At 52.7% G+C, this 9,786-nt stretch overlaps 3 protein-coding genes across 3 annotated transcripts in view; 1 reads left to right on the forward strand and 2 right to left on the reverse strand.

Annotated features, from left to right (window-relative positions):
• ADCY4 (adenylate cyclase 4) overlaps nucleotides 1–4,669 on the forward strand; it is a 19,247-nt gene extending 14,578 nt beyond the window's left edge. The window contains exons 21-26 of the mRNA XM_014534286.1: nucleotides 87–245; nucleotides 1,900–2,046; nucleotides 2,331–2,438; nucleotides 2,555–2,669; nucleotides 2,974–3,098; nucleotides 3,182–4,669. Coding sequence (XP_014389772.1) covers nucleotides 87–245; nucleotides 1,900–2,046; nucleotides 2,331–2,438; nucleotides 2,555–2,669; nucleotides 2,974–3,098; nucleotides 3,182–3,334 — 807 coding nt within the window. The 3' untranslated portion in view covers nucleotides 3,335–4,669. The remainder of the gene's footprint in view (nucleotides 1–86; nucleotides 246–1,899; nucleotides 2,047–2,330; nucleotides 2,439–2,554; nucleotides 2,670–2,973; nucleotides 3,099–3,181) is intronic.
• A 99-nt stretch (nucleotides 4,670–4,768) lies between these two features.
• Nucleotides 4,769–9,780, reverse strand: LTB4R (leukotriene B4 receptor). Its single transcript, XM_005859574.2, has 2 exons — nucleotides 6,637–9,780; nucleotides 4,769–6,019 (listed from the first exon to the last, which is right to left on the reverse strand). The coding sequence occupies exon 2, from the start codon at nucleotides 6,008–6,010 to the stop codon at nucleotides 4,970–4,972; it is 1,041 nt and encodes a 346-aa protein (XP_005859636.1). The 5' UTR covers nucleotides 6,011–6,019; nucleotides 6,637–9,780; the 3' UTR covers nucleotides 4,769–4,969.
• LOC106724974 (leukotriene B4 receptor 2-like) overlaps nucleotides 9,464–9,786 on the reverse strand; it is a 3,369-nt gene continuing 3,046 nt past the window's right edge. The window contains exon 4 of the mRNA XM_014534287.1: nucleotides 9,464–9,701. Coding sequence (XP_014389773.1) covers nucleotides 9,464–9,701 — 238 coding nt within the window. The remainder of the gene's footprint in view (nucleotides 9,702–9,786) is intronic.

Below are 9,786 nucleotides of genomic sequence, written 5' to 3' on the forward strand. Positions count from 1 at the left end.
GGTAGGGGGTGGTGGGTGGATGAACACTCAGAATATGGGGTTTCTCCTGCACTGTGTCTCCCCATGGCTCCCGGTGACCCTCCCAGAATGAATATTATTGCCGCCTGGATTTCCTGTGGAAGAAGAAGCTGAGGCAGGAGCGGGAGGAAACAGAGACAATGGAGAATCTGACTCGGCTGCTCTTGGAGAACGTGCTGCCTGCACACGTGGCCCCCCAGTTTATTGGCCAGAACCGGCGCAATGAGGTGACTCCCTACCCCTGACTCCTGAGTCTCAGATACCATAGGGACTAATTTCAGATGAAAGTCTTGGCCCTTAGCCCAGCCTCTGTGGACTCCCCCAGAGTGGGTCAGGCAGCCCCACAAGCCCCTCCATATCCCTGTCAGATACCTCCCATTTTCACAAGATCTTAGGCTCTGTTCTTGGTGAGCAAAGAGTCTCTGCATTCCAAGTTCTTAGAAAGAGTGTCTTCTCCAACTCATGACCACACCATACCTTCAGAAGCTTTGTCAAGTGTTGATGAGAGTTGTGTGGAGGACACAGTCCACCCATCTCTCTAGACCTGCACTATCCAGTATGGTAGCCATTAGCCATGTGTGACTATTTAAATTTAAGTTAACTAAATGGAAAATTAATGCAACAACATGGGACAGACCTAGAGGATATTATGCTAAGTGAAATAAGTTAGACAGAGAAAGACAAATATCATATGATTTCACTTATGTGTAGAATCTAAAGAACAAAATAAATGGCAAAACAGAAATAGACTCATAGATATACTGGTAGAGAACAAACTGATGTTTGGCAGTTGGGAGGGATCGAATCCATGCACGAGGCCTCTAGTATAAAATAATATTGAATGTCAACTGTAATTGACAAATTTTTTAAAAAGTGGGCCTGAGAAACCCCAGGCTCCCACTCTTAACCCCAATTGAAAGCAGAATCCCAGGCCCAGGTCCATGGGCACTGTCTCTCTCTCTCTCTCTCTCTCTCTCTCTCTCCACCCATGACCTCGCTGTGTGGCCTCCTCCGGGCTGTATAATTTTCAAGTCTTGTAAGTAAACCTGTATCTTAAAAAAGAGAGAAAGAGAAAGAGAGGGAGAAAATTCAGTTCCTCAGTCACACTGGTCTTATTTCGTGTATTCAACAGCTGCATGTGGCTAGTGGCCACCATATTGGACAACACATACACAGAACATTTCCATCACCACAGAAATTTCTATTGGATGACGCTGCTCTAGATCCTCAAATATCTTTCTACAGTCAGACCATCAGAAGGTTACCCACATATTTGTACCACCTTCTTTGTAGCACCACCACCCCCATTCTGTGCTATGGAAATGCTCTTGGCTGTATCAAGGGGTGTTGAAAGAAACAGTTCAGGGACTATTTCACAGCCTTATGTCCCCACCACCTGCTCTCTGCTCTCAAGATCAGAAGTAGCTCTACTTCTGGTTTCTTCTGTTATAGGATCTGGGTATCTTGTAACTGATCCTGTTTCTGTGTTCATATTGGCTCTAGAAAGCTCAAAAGCCAGAATATAGAAATAAAATGGCACTCATATAGTGAACCAACCTCAGATCTGATTCCATCTTTACAATCTTACCCTTATTTTCTCTTGGCCTCATTTTCCCTATTATTTATTTATGTGATTTTGCAAATTGTAGATCTTTATAAGCTGATTTAACTTACTTAACAACTTTCAGCAATAGAAAGGATATAAAGATAATTCCCATTGGCATGATCCCAGTTCTAGAAGTGACATCCCTAGGGTAACCTGGCTTTCCTCCTTCCCCTCCTCCCCAATCCTTCTTACACAGAGGGGAAGGCATGGGGACACCAGGACAGGAAGGGGAAGAATGTGGCCTACAGCCTCACCCCAGCCTCTCACCCTCCCAGGACCTCTACCACCAGTCCTATGAGTGTGTCTGTGTCCTCTTCGCCTCAGTCCCAGACTTCAAGGAGTTTTACTCTGAATCCAACATCAACCACGAGGGGCTAGAGTGTCTGCGGCTGCTCAATGAGATCATTGCTGATTTTGATGAGGTGACAACTCTGAGGGTTCCCCAGATCCTATGTCCAGAGTTCTAGAATGTCCTACCAGTCCATCCTTCTACTTTGCTCTTCTGGCCATAAGCCCCTTCTGCCCTCTCTAGCCTTCCCACTCCTCCTCTGATGCCTCAGCTCTGCCTTCTCCAGCAACTCTGCTCACTCTGCCTCCTGCCACCATTCCTAATCCCATAACCGGTCCTTTAGCCTGGGGCTGGGCTTTGGGGAGAGAGGAGTGGGAAAGCAAGAGAGAATGGGGACACAGCCTCCTCTCTATACAGCTGCTCTCTAAGCCCAAGTTCAGTGGGGTGGAGAAAATCAAAACCATCGGCAGCACCTACATGGCAGCTACAGGCTTAAATGCCACCTCTGGACAGGATGCACAGCAGGTACAGCATTCCTTCCTTACCTACCATCCCTCACCTGTGCTCTTATTGGTGGGTCTGTGAATGGGCCTTAATCCTGGGCTCTCATTGGCTCATTCTGGTGGCCATCCCATTGCCAGGATGCTGAGCGAAGCTGCAGCCACCTCGGCACCATGGTGGAATTTGCAGTGGCCCTTGGGTCTAAGCTGGACGTTATCAACAAGCACTCATTCAACAACTTCCGCTTGCGTGTGGGTAAGGGCCTTCCCTTGCTGGGTCAGTCTGGGACCTCCTCCACATCTTCCCAAGCTCTCCCTCCCCCAAATTTTTGGTAAGCTGCTTTCCAGGTCAGCCCTGGACCTCCCTCCAGACTCACCTTTTGAGATGGAGCATGAAGCTGCTGGGCCAGGAGCTACGAGGCACTCCCACTCCCTTCCCTAAGCCCACCTCCAGCCCCACACTCCTTTCTTCTAAGGCCCCCAGGCCCTTCTCCCTAGTTCCTTAAGCTCTTTCTTCCTCTATCCCTCCCCATATTTCCCCCATCTTTGTCTCTTGTCAGGGCTAAACCATGGACCTGTAGTGGCCGGAGTGATAGGAGCCCAGAAACCACAATATGACATCTGGGGCAACACGGTGAATGTGGCCAGTCGCATGGAGAGTACAGGAGTCCTGGGCAAGATACAAGTGAGGGAGCCACATTGGAGTCATGGGGGCAGTGGTTAAAGTTGGGGCCATCTCCATACTCCCTCACCTTCCTCCAATTGCAGGTGACTGAGGAGACAGCCCGGGCCCTGCAGTCCTTAGGCTACACCTGCTACAGCAGGGGTGTTATCAAGGTCAAAGGCAAAGGGCAGCTGTGTACCTACTTCCTCAACACAGATTTGATAAGAGTTGGACCTCCCTCAGCTGCCCTAGGCTGAGACCCCACTCCCTACTCTTCACCTCAAAAGTCCTCGATAAAGAGACTGGTATGACTGGAGCCAATTTATGCCAGAAGCTGCTGATATGGCTTCTGGGATCACCTCCTTACTTCTCAGCAGGACTGCTTTTTCCCAGGCCGAAGTGAGTGTTTGTGTGTGTGCAAGCATGAGCATGAATGTATGGAGGGTGTGTTTCTTTTCACAAGTTCGGGAAGAGAACTGCCTCAGCCTCCCTGCCTGCCTGCCAACCTGATTCCAGTATTTTATAAACCTTGGAAGTATGAAGAATTTTAGCCACATAACTCAACACAAGGATTTGTCTTTTCCTGCTCTCCACCCACAAATATTGGAAGGAATCTCCAGGGAAAATGTCATTTGACCTTTATTCATTCAACACTAAACAGACACTTTTTATGATGTGCTTACTATGCAGCATGGGTAAGAGGACTTGGAAATAATCTATTAGGTCTCTCCCAATGTCAGCTGCTGTTCTAAAATTGACCCACGATGTTTTCCAGTGAGGATTTGTAGACAGTTTGGGGTTCTCCTGTTCTCAGGCCCCTTAGATGCCCCCTTGCTCCTTTCTGCTAATATTATGTGGGTCTTGAAGCATCAATGGTTCATTCCCAACTGCTCATATTTTGGGGTCCATGAGGCTTTGTTGCAGATGTTGCACATGGATTTTTTATATTTTTCCTAATTGCTCTTTCTTTTTGTGTGTGTGGGGGGGTGTTTTTTTTATGGGAAAGATTAAAAAAGTACACCACTACCACTGCTGCTACCATCTTCCTAAAATGCTATCAGAATAGGGGCTCTAAGACAACATTTATCCCTAGAAAAGAATGACTCATCCCTTTCATTTTGGGGCATCTTCATTTCCTAAGGGTGACCACAGTCACAGAGAACCCTCAGCCCCACCCTGTGCCAGAGTGTGTTTTGGGGACCAGCGAAATGCTGATGTGAAATCTAGGAGATAAGATCTGCTGACTTGGTTTCTCAAGTGAGGCCTTCTTGGGACTTGGAGGGAAGGAAGGCAATCCCCTTGAATACCTACCACTGAGAGGATGAAGGTTAGTAAGCAGGAAGTTGGAGTCATGCTAACAAAGATAACTATCACTAGCATCAGAGTACAGGCAGCGCTGAATTTTCTCAGAAAGTAGGCTGAATCGAAGTCTGGAGTGGTGAGTCCACATGGTGGTCTTCCCTGGTCAGCTCTTTCAGGAGTCTGCAAACCTGTGTTGTTCGAAGTGTGATCTGCAAGCCACCTGTGTCCCAATGGGGGAAGTGGTGGTTGAGGAGGGTAATGTCTATCTGTCTTCGTGTCCCTTTCAAAATTGAAAATCATGGGAAACTAAAGGATGTGCCTCTCCACTATCGAGACCGACCCCCAGAAAGATACCTATCCCCCATTATACACATGTCCCACACACAGGGTTAACCCAATTTCAGACTTCGGTTTTAATTGCAAAGCTGCCCAGGCGCTGACTCTGCCCCTACTTGCCCCTCCCCTCCCTCTTCCGCTCCACCCCGACACGCCTTCTCCTGGAGGTGCAGAATTGGGTCAGGCCAGCGTGGGGCATTCCGCCAGGAGGAAAGCAAGTGTCCTTCCACCACCACCCCTCCCCGGGGCCTGCTTCACTCGAGAGGGTTGGTGGAGGCAGTGAGGCTCTCAGCCGGGCCAGGCTCACTGGGGGCGGGGGCGCCCCTCGCCGTCTGGCCCAGGGTGCCCCCGCGTCGGGTACTGGACATCTCGGAGCCGGTGCCTTCCAACAGCTTGGCGATGAAGCCCACACCGGCCAAGCGCAGCAGGCCGCCTCCGGCGCACGCGTACAGCACGGGGTTCACGCTGCTGCTCAGGAAGGCCAGCGCGATGAGCACATGGCGGGCCAGGAGCAGCCGCTGCCCCACGGGCCCCTTCCCCGCGGCCTTGCCCGCCAGCGCGCGGCCGGCCTCGGCCAGGTTCACCATGTGGTAGGGCAGCCAGAAAGCCGCGAAGGTCAGGATGATAAGCACCACCAGGCGGCCCGTGCGGCGGCTGCGGCGGAAGCGCCGGGCCCGCAGCCTGCGCCCGATGTCGGAGTAGCTGGCCACCACGGCCAGGAAAGGCAGCAGGAAGCCGGTGAGGGCCTCGAAGAGCAGGTGGAAGGCCCGGTGTCTTTCCGTGTCGTATTTCGGGAAGCAGATTAGGCTCCTGTTGTTCGGGACCTGTGCCACGGTGCGGTATACGATGACGGGCGTGGCCAGCAGGACCGACGCCGCCCAGATGATTGCCAGCAACCACCTGGCAACCGCCTTGGTGCGCAGCTTCTGGGACACAAAGGGGCGGGCCACCGCCAGCGAGCGGTCCAGACTCATGGCCGTGATCAGCAGGACGCTGGCATACATGCTGACTCCGCAGACATAGTGGAACAGGCGGCAGCCAGCCACTCCAAAAATCCAGGTGCCTCGGGCCACGGAGTGGAGGAAAAAGGGGGCAGTGAGCAAGACGGCCAGGTCAGCCAGGGCTAAGTTCAGCACCAGCAGGGCAGTGACAGAGCGCTTTCGCATCTTTACCAGGATGCTCCACACCACAAAACTGTTGCCAGGGACCCCCACTGCCAGAGCCACTGACAGTAGGGTGATAGCCATGACACCTAGGGAGGAGGGTCCTGCAGGAGATGTAGTGTTCGTGGCCATTGCAAGGATCTGGAGGGTGAGGTGGACATGTGCATGAGGGTAGGGATCCAAGGGTTTTCTGACACCCTGGACACACCTAGCCCGAGTTCAAGTCTTTCTCTAAATCAGCAGCATCAGGTGCACCTTCACAATATACTGTCCTCATCACTGCCCACTAACCTATCTTAAGGGATCTGGCTGAGTAGAAAGACAAATTGCCTAACTGAGCCACAGAGCTCCTTCCTGCCCACAGACCCAATTGCAAAATACAAAGCAACAGCAGCAGTAGCATGTCTGGACCCTTTCTGCCTCTTTCCCTTAGGAGACCCTCAGATTCAGAGCCAAACTGGGGAGATTTCCTTCTCAGTGCTGCACCCCTTAAAAGGCTAACTGCTCTGTCCCTTGCCAAGTCCTTAGTCCCCTCAGTCCCACTGGTGTCCTCCAATCCCCTACCCACTCTCCCAGAGATGCCCAGGGTCCACCAGGAATAATAGGGATGGGCAGGAGTTCATGGAGAGGAGAGAAGGACAAATCCTCCCAAGTCCTTTTACCACTGGTCAGGCTCTTTTGGAAATTCCTTTGTACCTTCTCTCATGGCTGCACCCCAGCCCTCCACCAAATCCCCTACTCCCAGGGTCCTTACTTACTGGCTTTGCTGGGTACTGGTTGGAAGCTGGCGCCAATCCCAGGATCAGGGCAGAGTGGTGTAGCCTATCCCCAGATCTGTCTCGGTGCCAGGGGTCTGGACCCAGGTCTGGATACTGTCAGCTAAGTCAGCCGGAGAGGAAGTACCACAGGGCAGGGGGAAGACACATCTTCCTGAGGGTGGGGCTGAAACTCCTGCCCCCTCCCTTCCCTTCAGTAGGAGGGAGGATAGTCTTTGTATTCTAGAAAAGGCCAGTAGGAAGGAGGACCCTCAGGGGTGGGACCAGATGAGAAGCGCCCAAGAATGGGAAGGGAGAGGGGAAAGAGGGGTGCAGGAGTGAGTAGGCTGGGGTGTGGCCTCATATGCAGGTCTAGACTGGATCATTGAACAGAATAATAACATGTGTCATATAGGAGGAGGAGGGAGGGAAGCCAGAAAGGGGATTTGGCTTGGATTGGGACGGCAGAATGTTGAGTATATTTATACGGTAATTTGTATGAACAAGTAGATTTTTAGAGTAATAGGAAATGTAGGTTACAGCTGTGGTTAGGTTCCAGGTTTGGGTTGTAACATCACGACTTAAAGAGGTCAGCACCTTGTTCTTGGCTTGGGTTCAAGCCATGAGTGGAATTGGAGGGAGAAGTCCCTCTTCCAGCACCCCAATCGCTCCCTTCACTGAAAAGGGTTGGTTCCATTCTAGGGCAATCAAATTTCCCTTCTCTTGGTAGAAGCCAAAGCCCAAAGGGTCTCCTTGGTATCACACAGAATGCCAGTTTCTTCCCCTTCCCCCAACCATTTGCCTTGTGCTTGCCCATGTGGCTACCCTGACACATGAGTTTGGATTTAAGATCTGGGCACTGGGCAAGGTCAGCACTGCCTTTTTCCTACCTCCCCACAGCCAACTGTCCAGTCCCACCATATAGAAGTAGAGGCTGAGCATAGGGAACAGGCATGAGGGAGTGAGGGAGAAGGTGCTTCATGCCTGCCCTGCCAAGAGGGGAAACCAGGGCCATGGCAAGGGTCACTCTTCCCTTTTCTCCTCTTCTTGAACTCTCCTGCAGAAGCTAAGAACTGAAAAGTCTTTCCTTCGATCTGACCATGAGCCTTCCTGCTTCCCTTCCAACTCTGTCACTCTCAGGAAATGTGCGGAGTGTAATAGTGGTCACGGAAGTTCCTCACCCTTTGCAGTGCCCCCACTTTGTCTGCTTTGAGAAAAGCCAGAGCAGAGTTCACCCAGTAGCTGTCAGGCGGAGGATATGACGAAAAGAAATGGACTGAAACCACAGCAAGCGGGCAGAGTGGAGGAAGGGCTTTCTGACCACAGAGGGTGTGTGAGTCGGGAAATATGTAACAGAGGAAGTTAGGGACCCTCTTCCCCCATGCGTGAGGACAAGAGGAAGCCTCTGCAGGAAGCTCTGGGGCCAATCAGAGGATCCTTCTGACACAAACTGGACTGTCTTTGCCTCCTCTCCCAAGCTGCTCTCCATTTCCATTCTGTCAGTGACCTTCCTTCTTCCACCCTAGACTAGACACTCTAAGCATACCTGTCCCCCAAGTCCAGAGCTCCAACCCCAACCCAACCCGTTTTGGTGGCCCTGGCGTGACCCTGAGAACTGGGTTTCCTTTGCTATGTCTGCATCTACCTGGGTGGTGTGAACAGTCACTAAGGCAGAACATGGGGTAACAGTCAGGTTGACCAGAACTTAACAACCGTCTTGGTTTGCCAGGGACTTAGGAGACCGGGATAAAAGGCTTCCACTGCTAAAACCGCGGTTGGTCACCCTAGTAACCACATGTGTGTGCACGTGGATGTCCCCTAAAAAGAATTCCATCCTGCACCCCAAACTCAGGATCCAGAACAGTTTTGAGGCCTAGAGGTAAAGAAATTCCAAAAGACGGGATCTGGGAAATATCGGGGAGGACAGATGAGGAACAGCTAGCAGTCAGGAGGAGTCAAGATTTGGCAGAGAGAAAAAGGAGAAAGGAGAAGTGGTACCTCCCTGAAAAATTCTTCCTGTCCTCCAGACACCCACACTCTTCCTCATACTCCCTCATCTCCCAGCCCCAAGCGTCCTCTGGCTAAGTGAGTGCCTGCTCCTGGGCTCCTTTTGAGTCAGGTGACCTTTGGGGGGCGGGGGGACGGAGGGGGGGAGTTGGATTCAAAGAGGAAGCTAAGTCTCAGACTCCCAGGGCCCCTCCCCCGCTGCACCAACCACAAGGCAGAGAGGAAAACTCTCCTTTCAAACCCACAGATTGACTTTCACCTTCCAGGGCCAGTCTCCCCTCCCCCACCCCCTTCTTGGCTCTTATAGACCCCAGAGAACGGATCCCATCCGCACCCCACACCCAAGCACCCATACCTTGCTTTCCTCTTTCTCCCTTGATTTACAGAGTGGTTGTATGGCCTGAGGGAAGTAGGCCCCCCGAGCTGGGGAGGACGGCTCAAGATGCCACTGAAGGCTGCCGCTGCCCAGCCATGGCCTGACCCCGCAGGGACCCGGGTGGCTTCAGTACACCTCAGGCACGCTGACCCTCGGGAGAGCACACGTAAGCCATGGTGTAACGGCTGCACGGGGTCTTTCACAATGATTATTGGCAACAAATTAACAGCTCTGGCACATGGCACATGCCAACCTGCAAGTGCACAATATTCATTAGCATGAACCATCACCCCTGGCAATCCCTCAGTTTGGAGGAACCTGGGCCTGCCCCAGGTGCATAATTCTGCCCCCACAGATCCAACTGGTCAGAGGCTGCCCAAACGCTCCCGAGTGCTCTCTGAGTTCTGAGGGGTGATGGAAGGGGACAGGGAAGAGCAGGATTTGGTGTCAAGGGCCCCATTCCTGACTGTCCTTGGCCGCCCCGCCCCCCGGGTCTCCGTTGCCCAGGCCCAGCCCCACCACTCTGAGCCGAGGGGTAGTTCGGAGCTCCATGGTCCCCTCCCTGGAGCGGCCGCCTCCTCGGGCCTCCCCAGAGCCCTCAAACAGCCGCGTGAGGAAGCGGGGACCCGCGCGGGGCAGCAGATCCCCCGCGGTGAAGAGGTAGAGCACTGGGTTGACGCTGGAGCTGAAGAAGGCCAGAGCCGTGGTTCCGGCTCGCGCTGCCTGGCTCGCACCGCCCTGCTTCGCCAGGGCCCCTTCGGGTGGCGCCA

This window comes from Myotis brandtii, unplaced genomic scaffold, assembly GCF_000412655.1.
Source record: "Myotis brandtii unplaced genomic scaffold, ASM41265v1 scaffold1279, whole genome shotgun sequence".
Classification (NCBI taxonomy): Eukaryota; Metazoa; Chordata; class Mammalia; order Chiroptera; family Vespertilionidae; genus Myotis; species Myotis brandtii.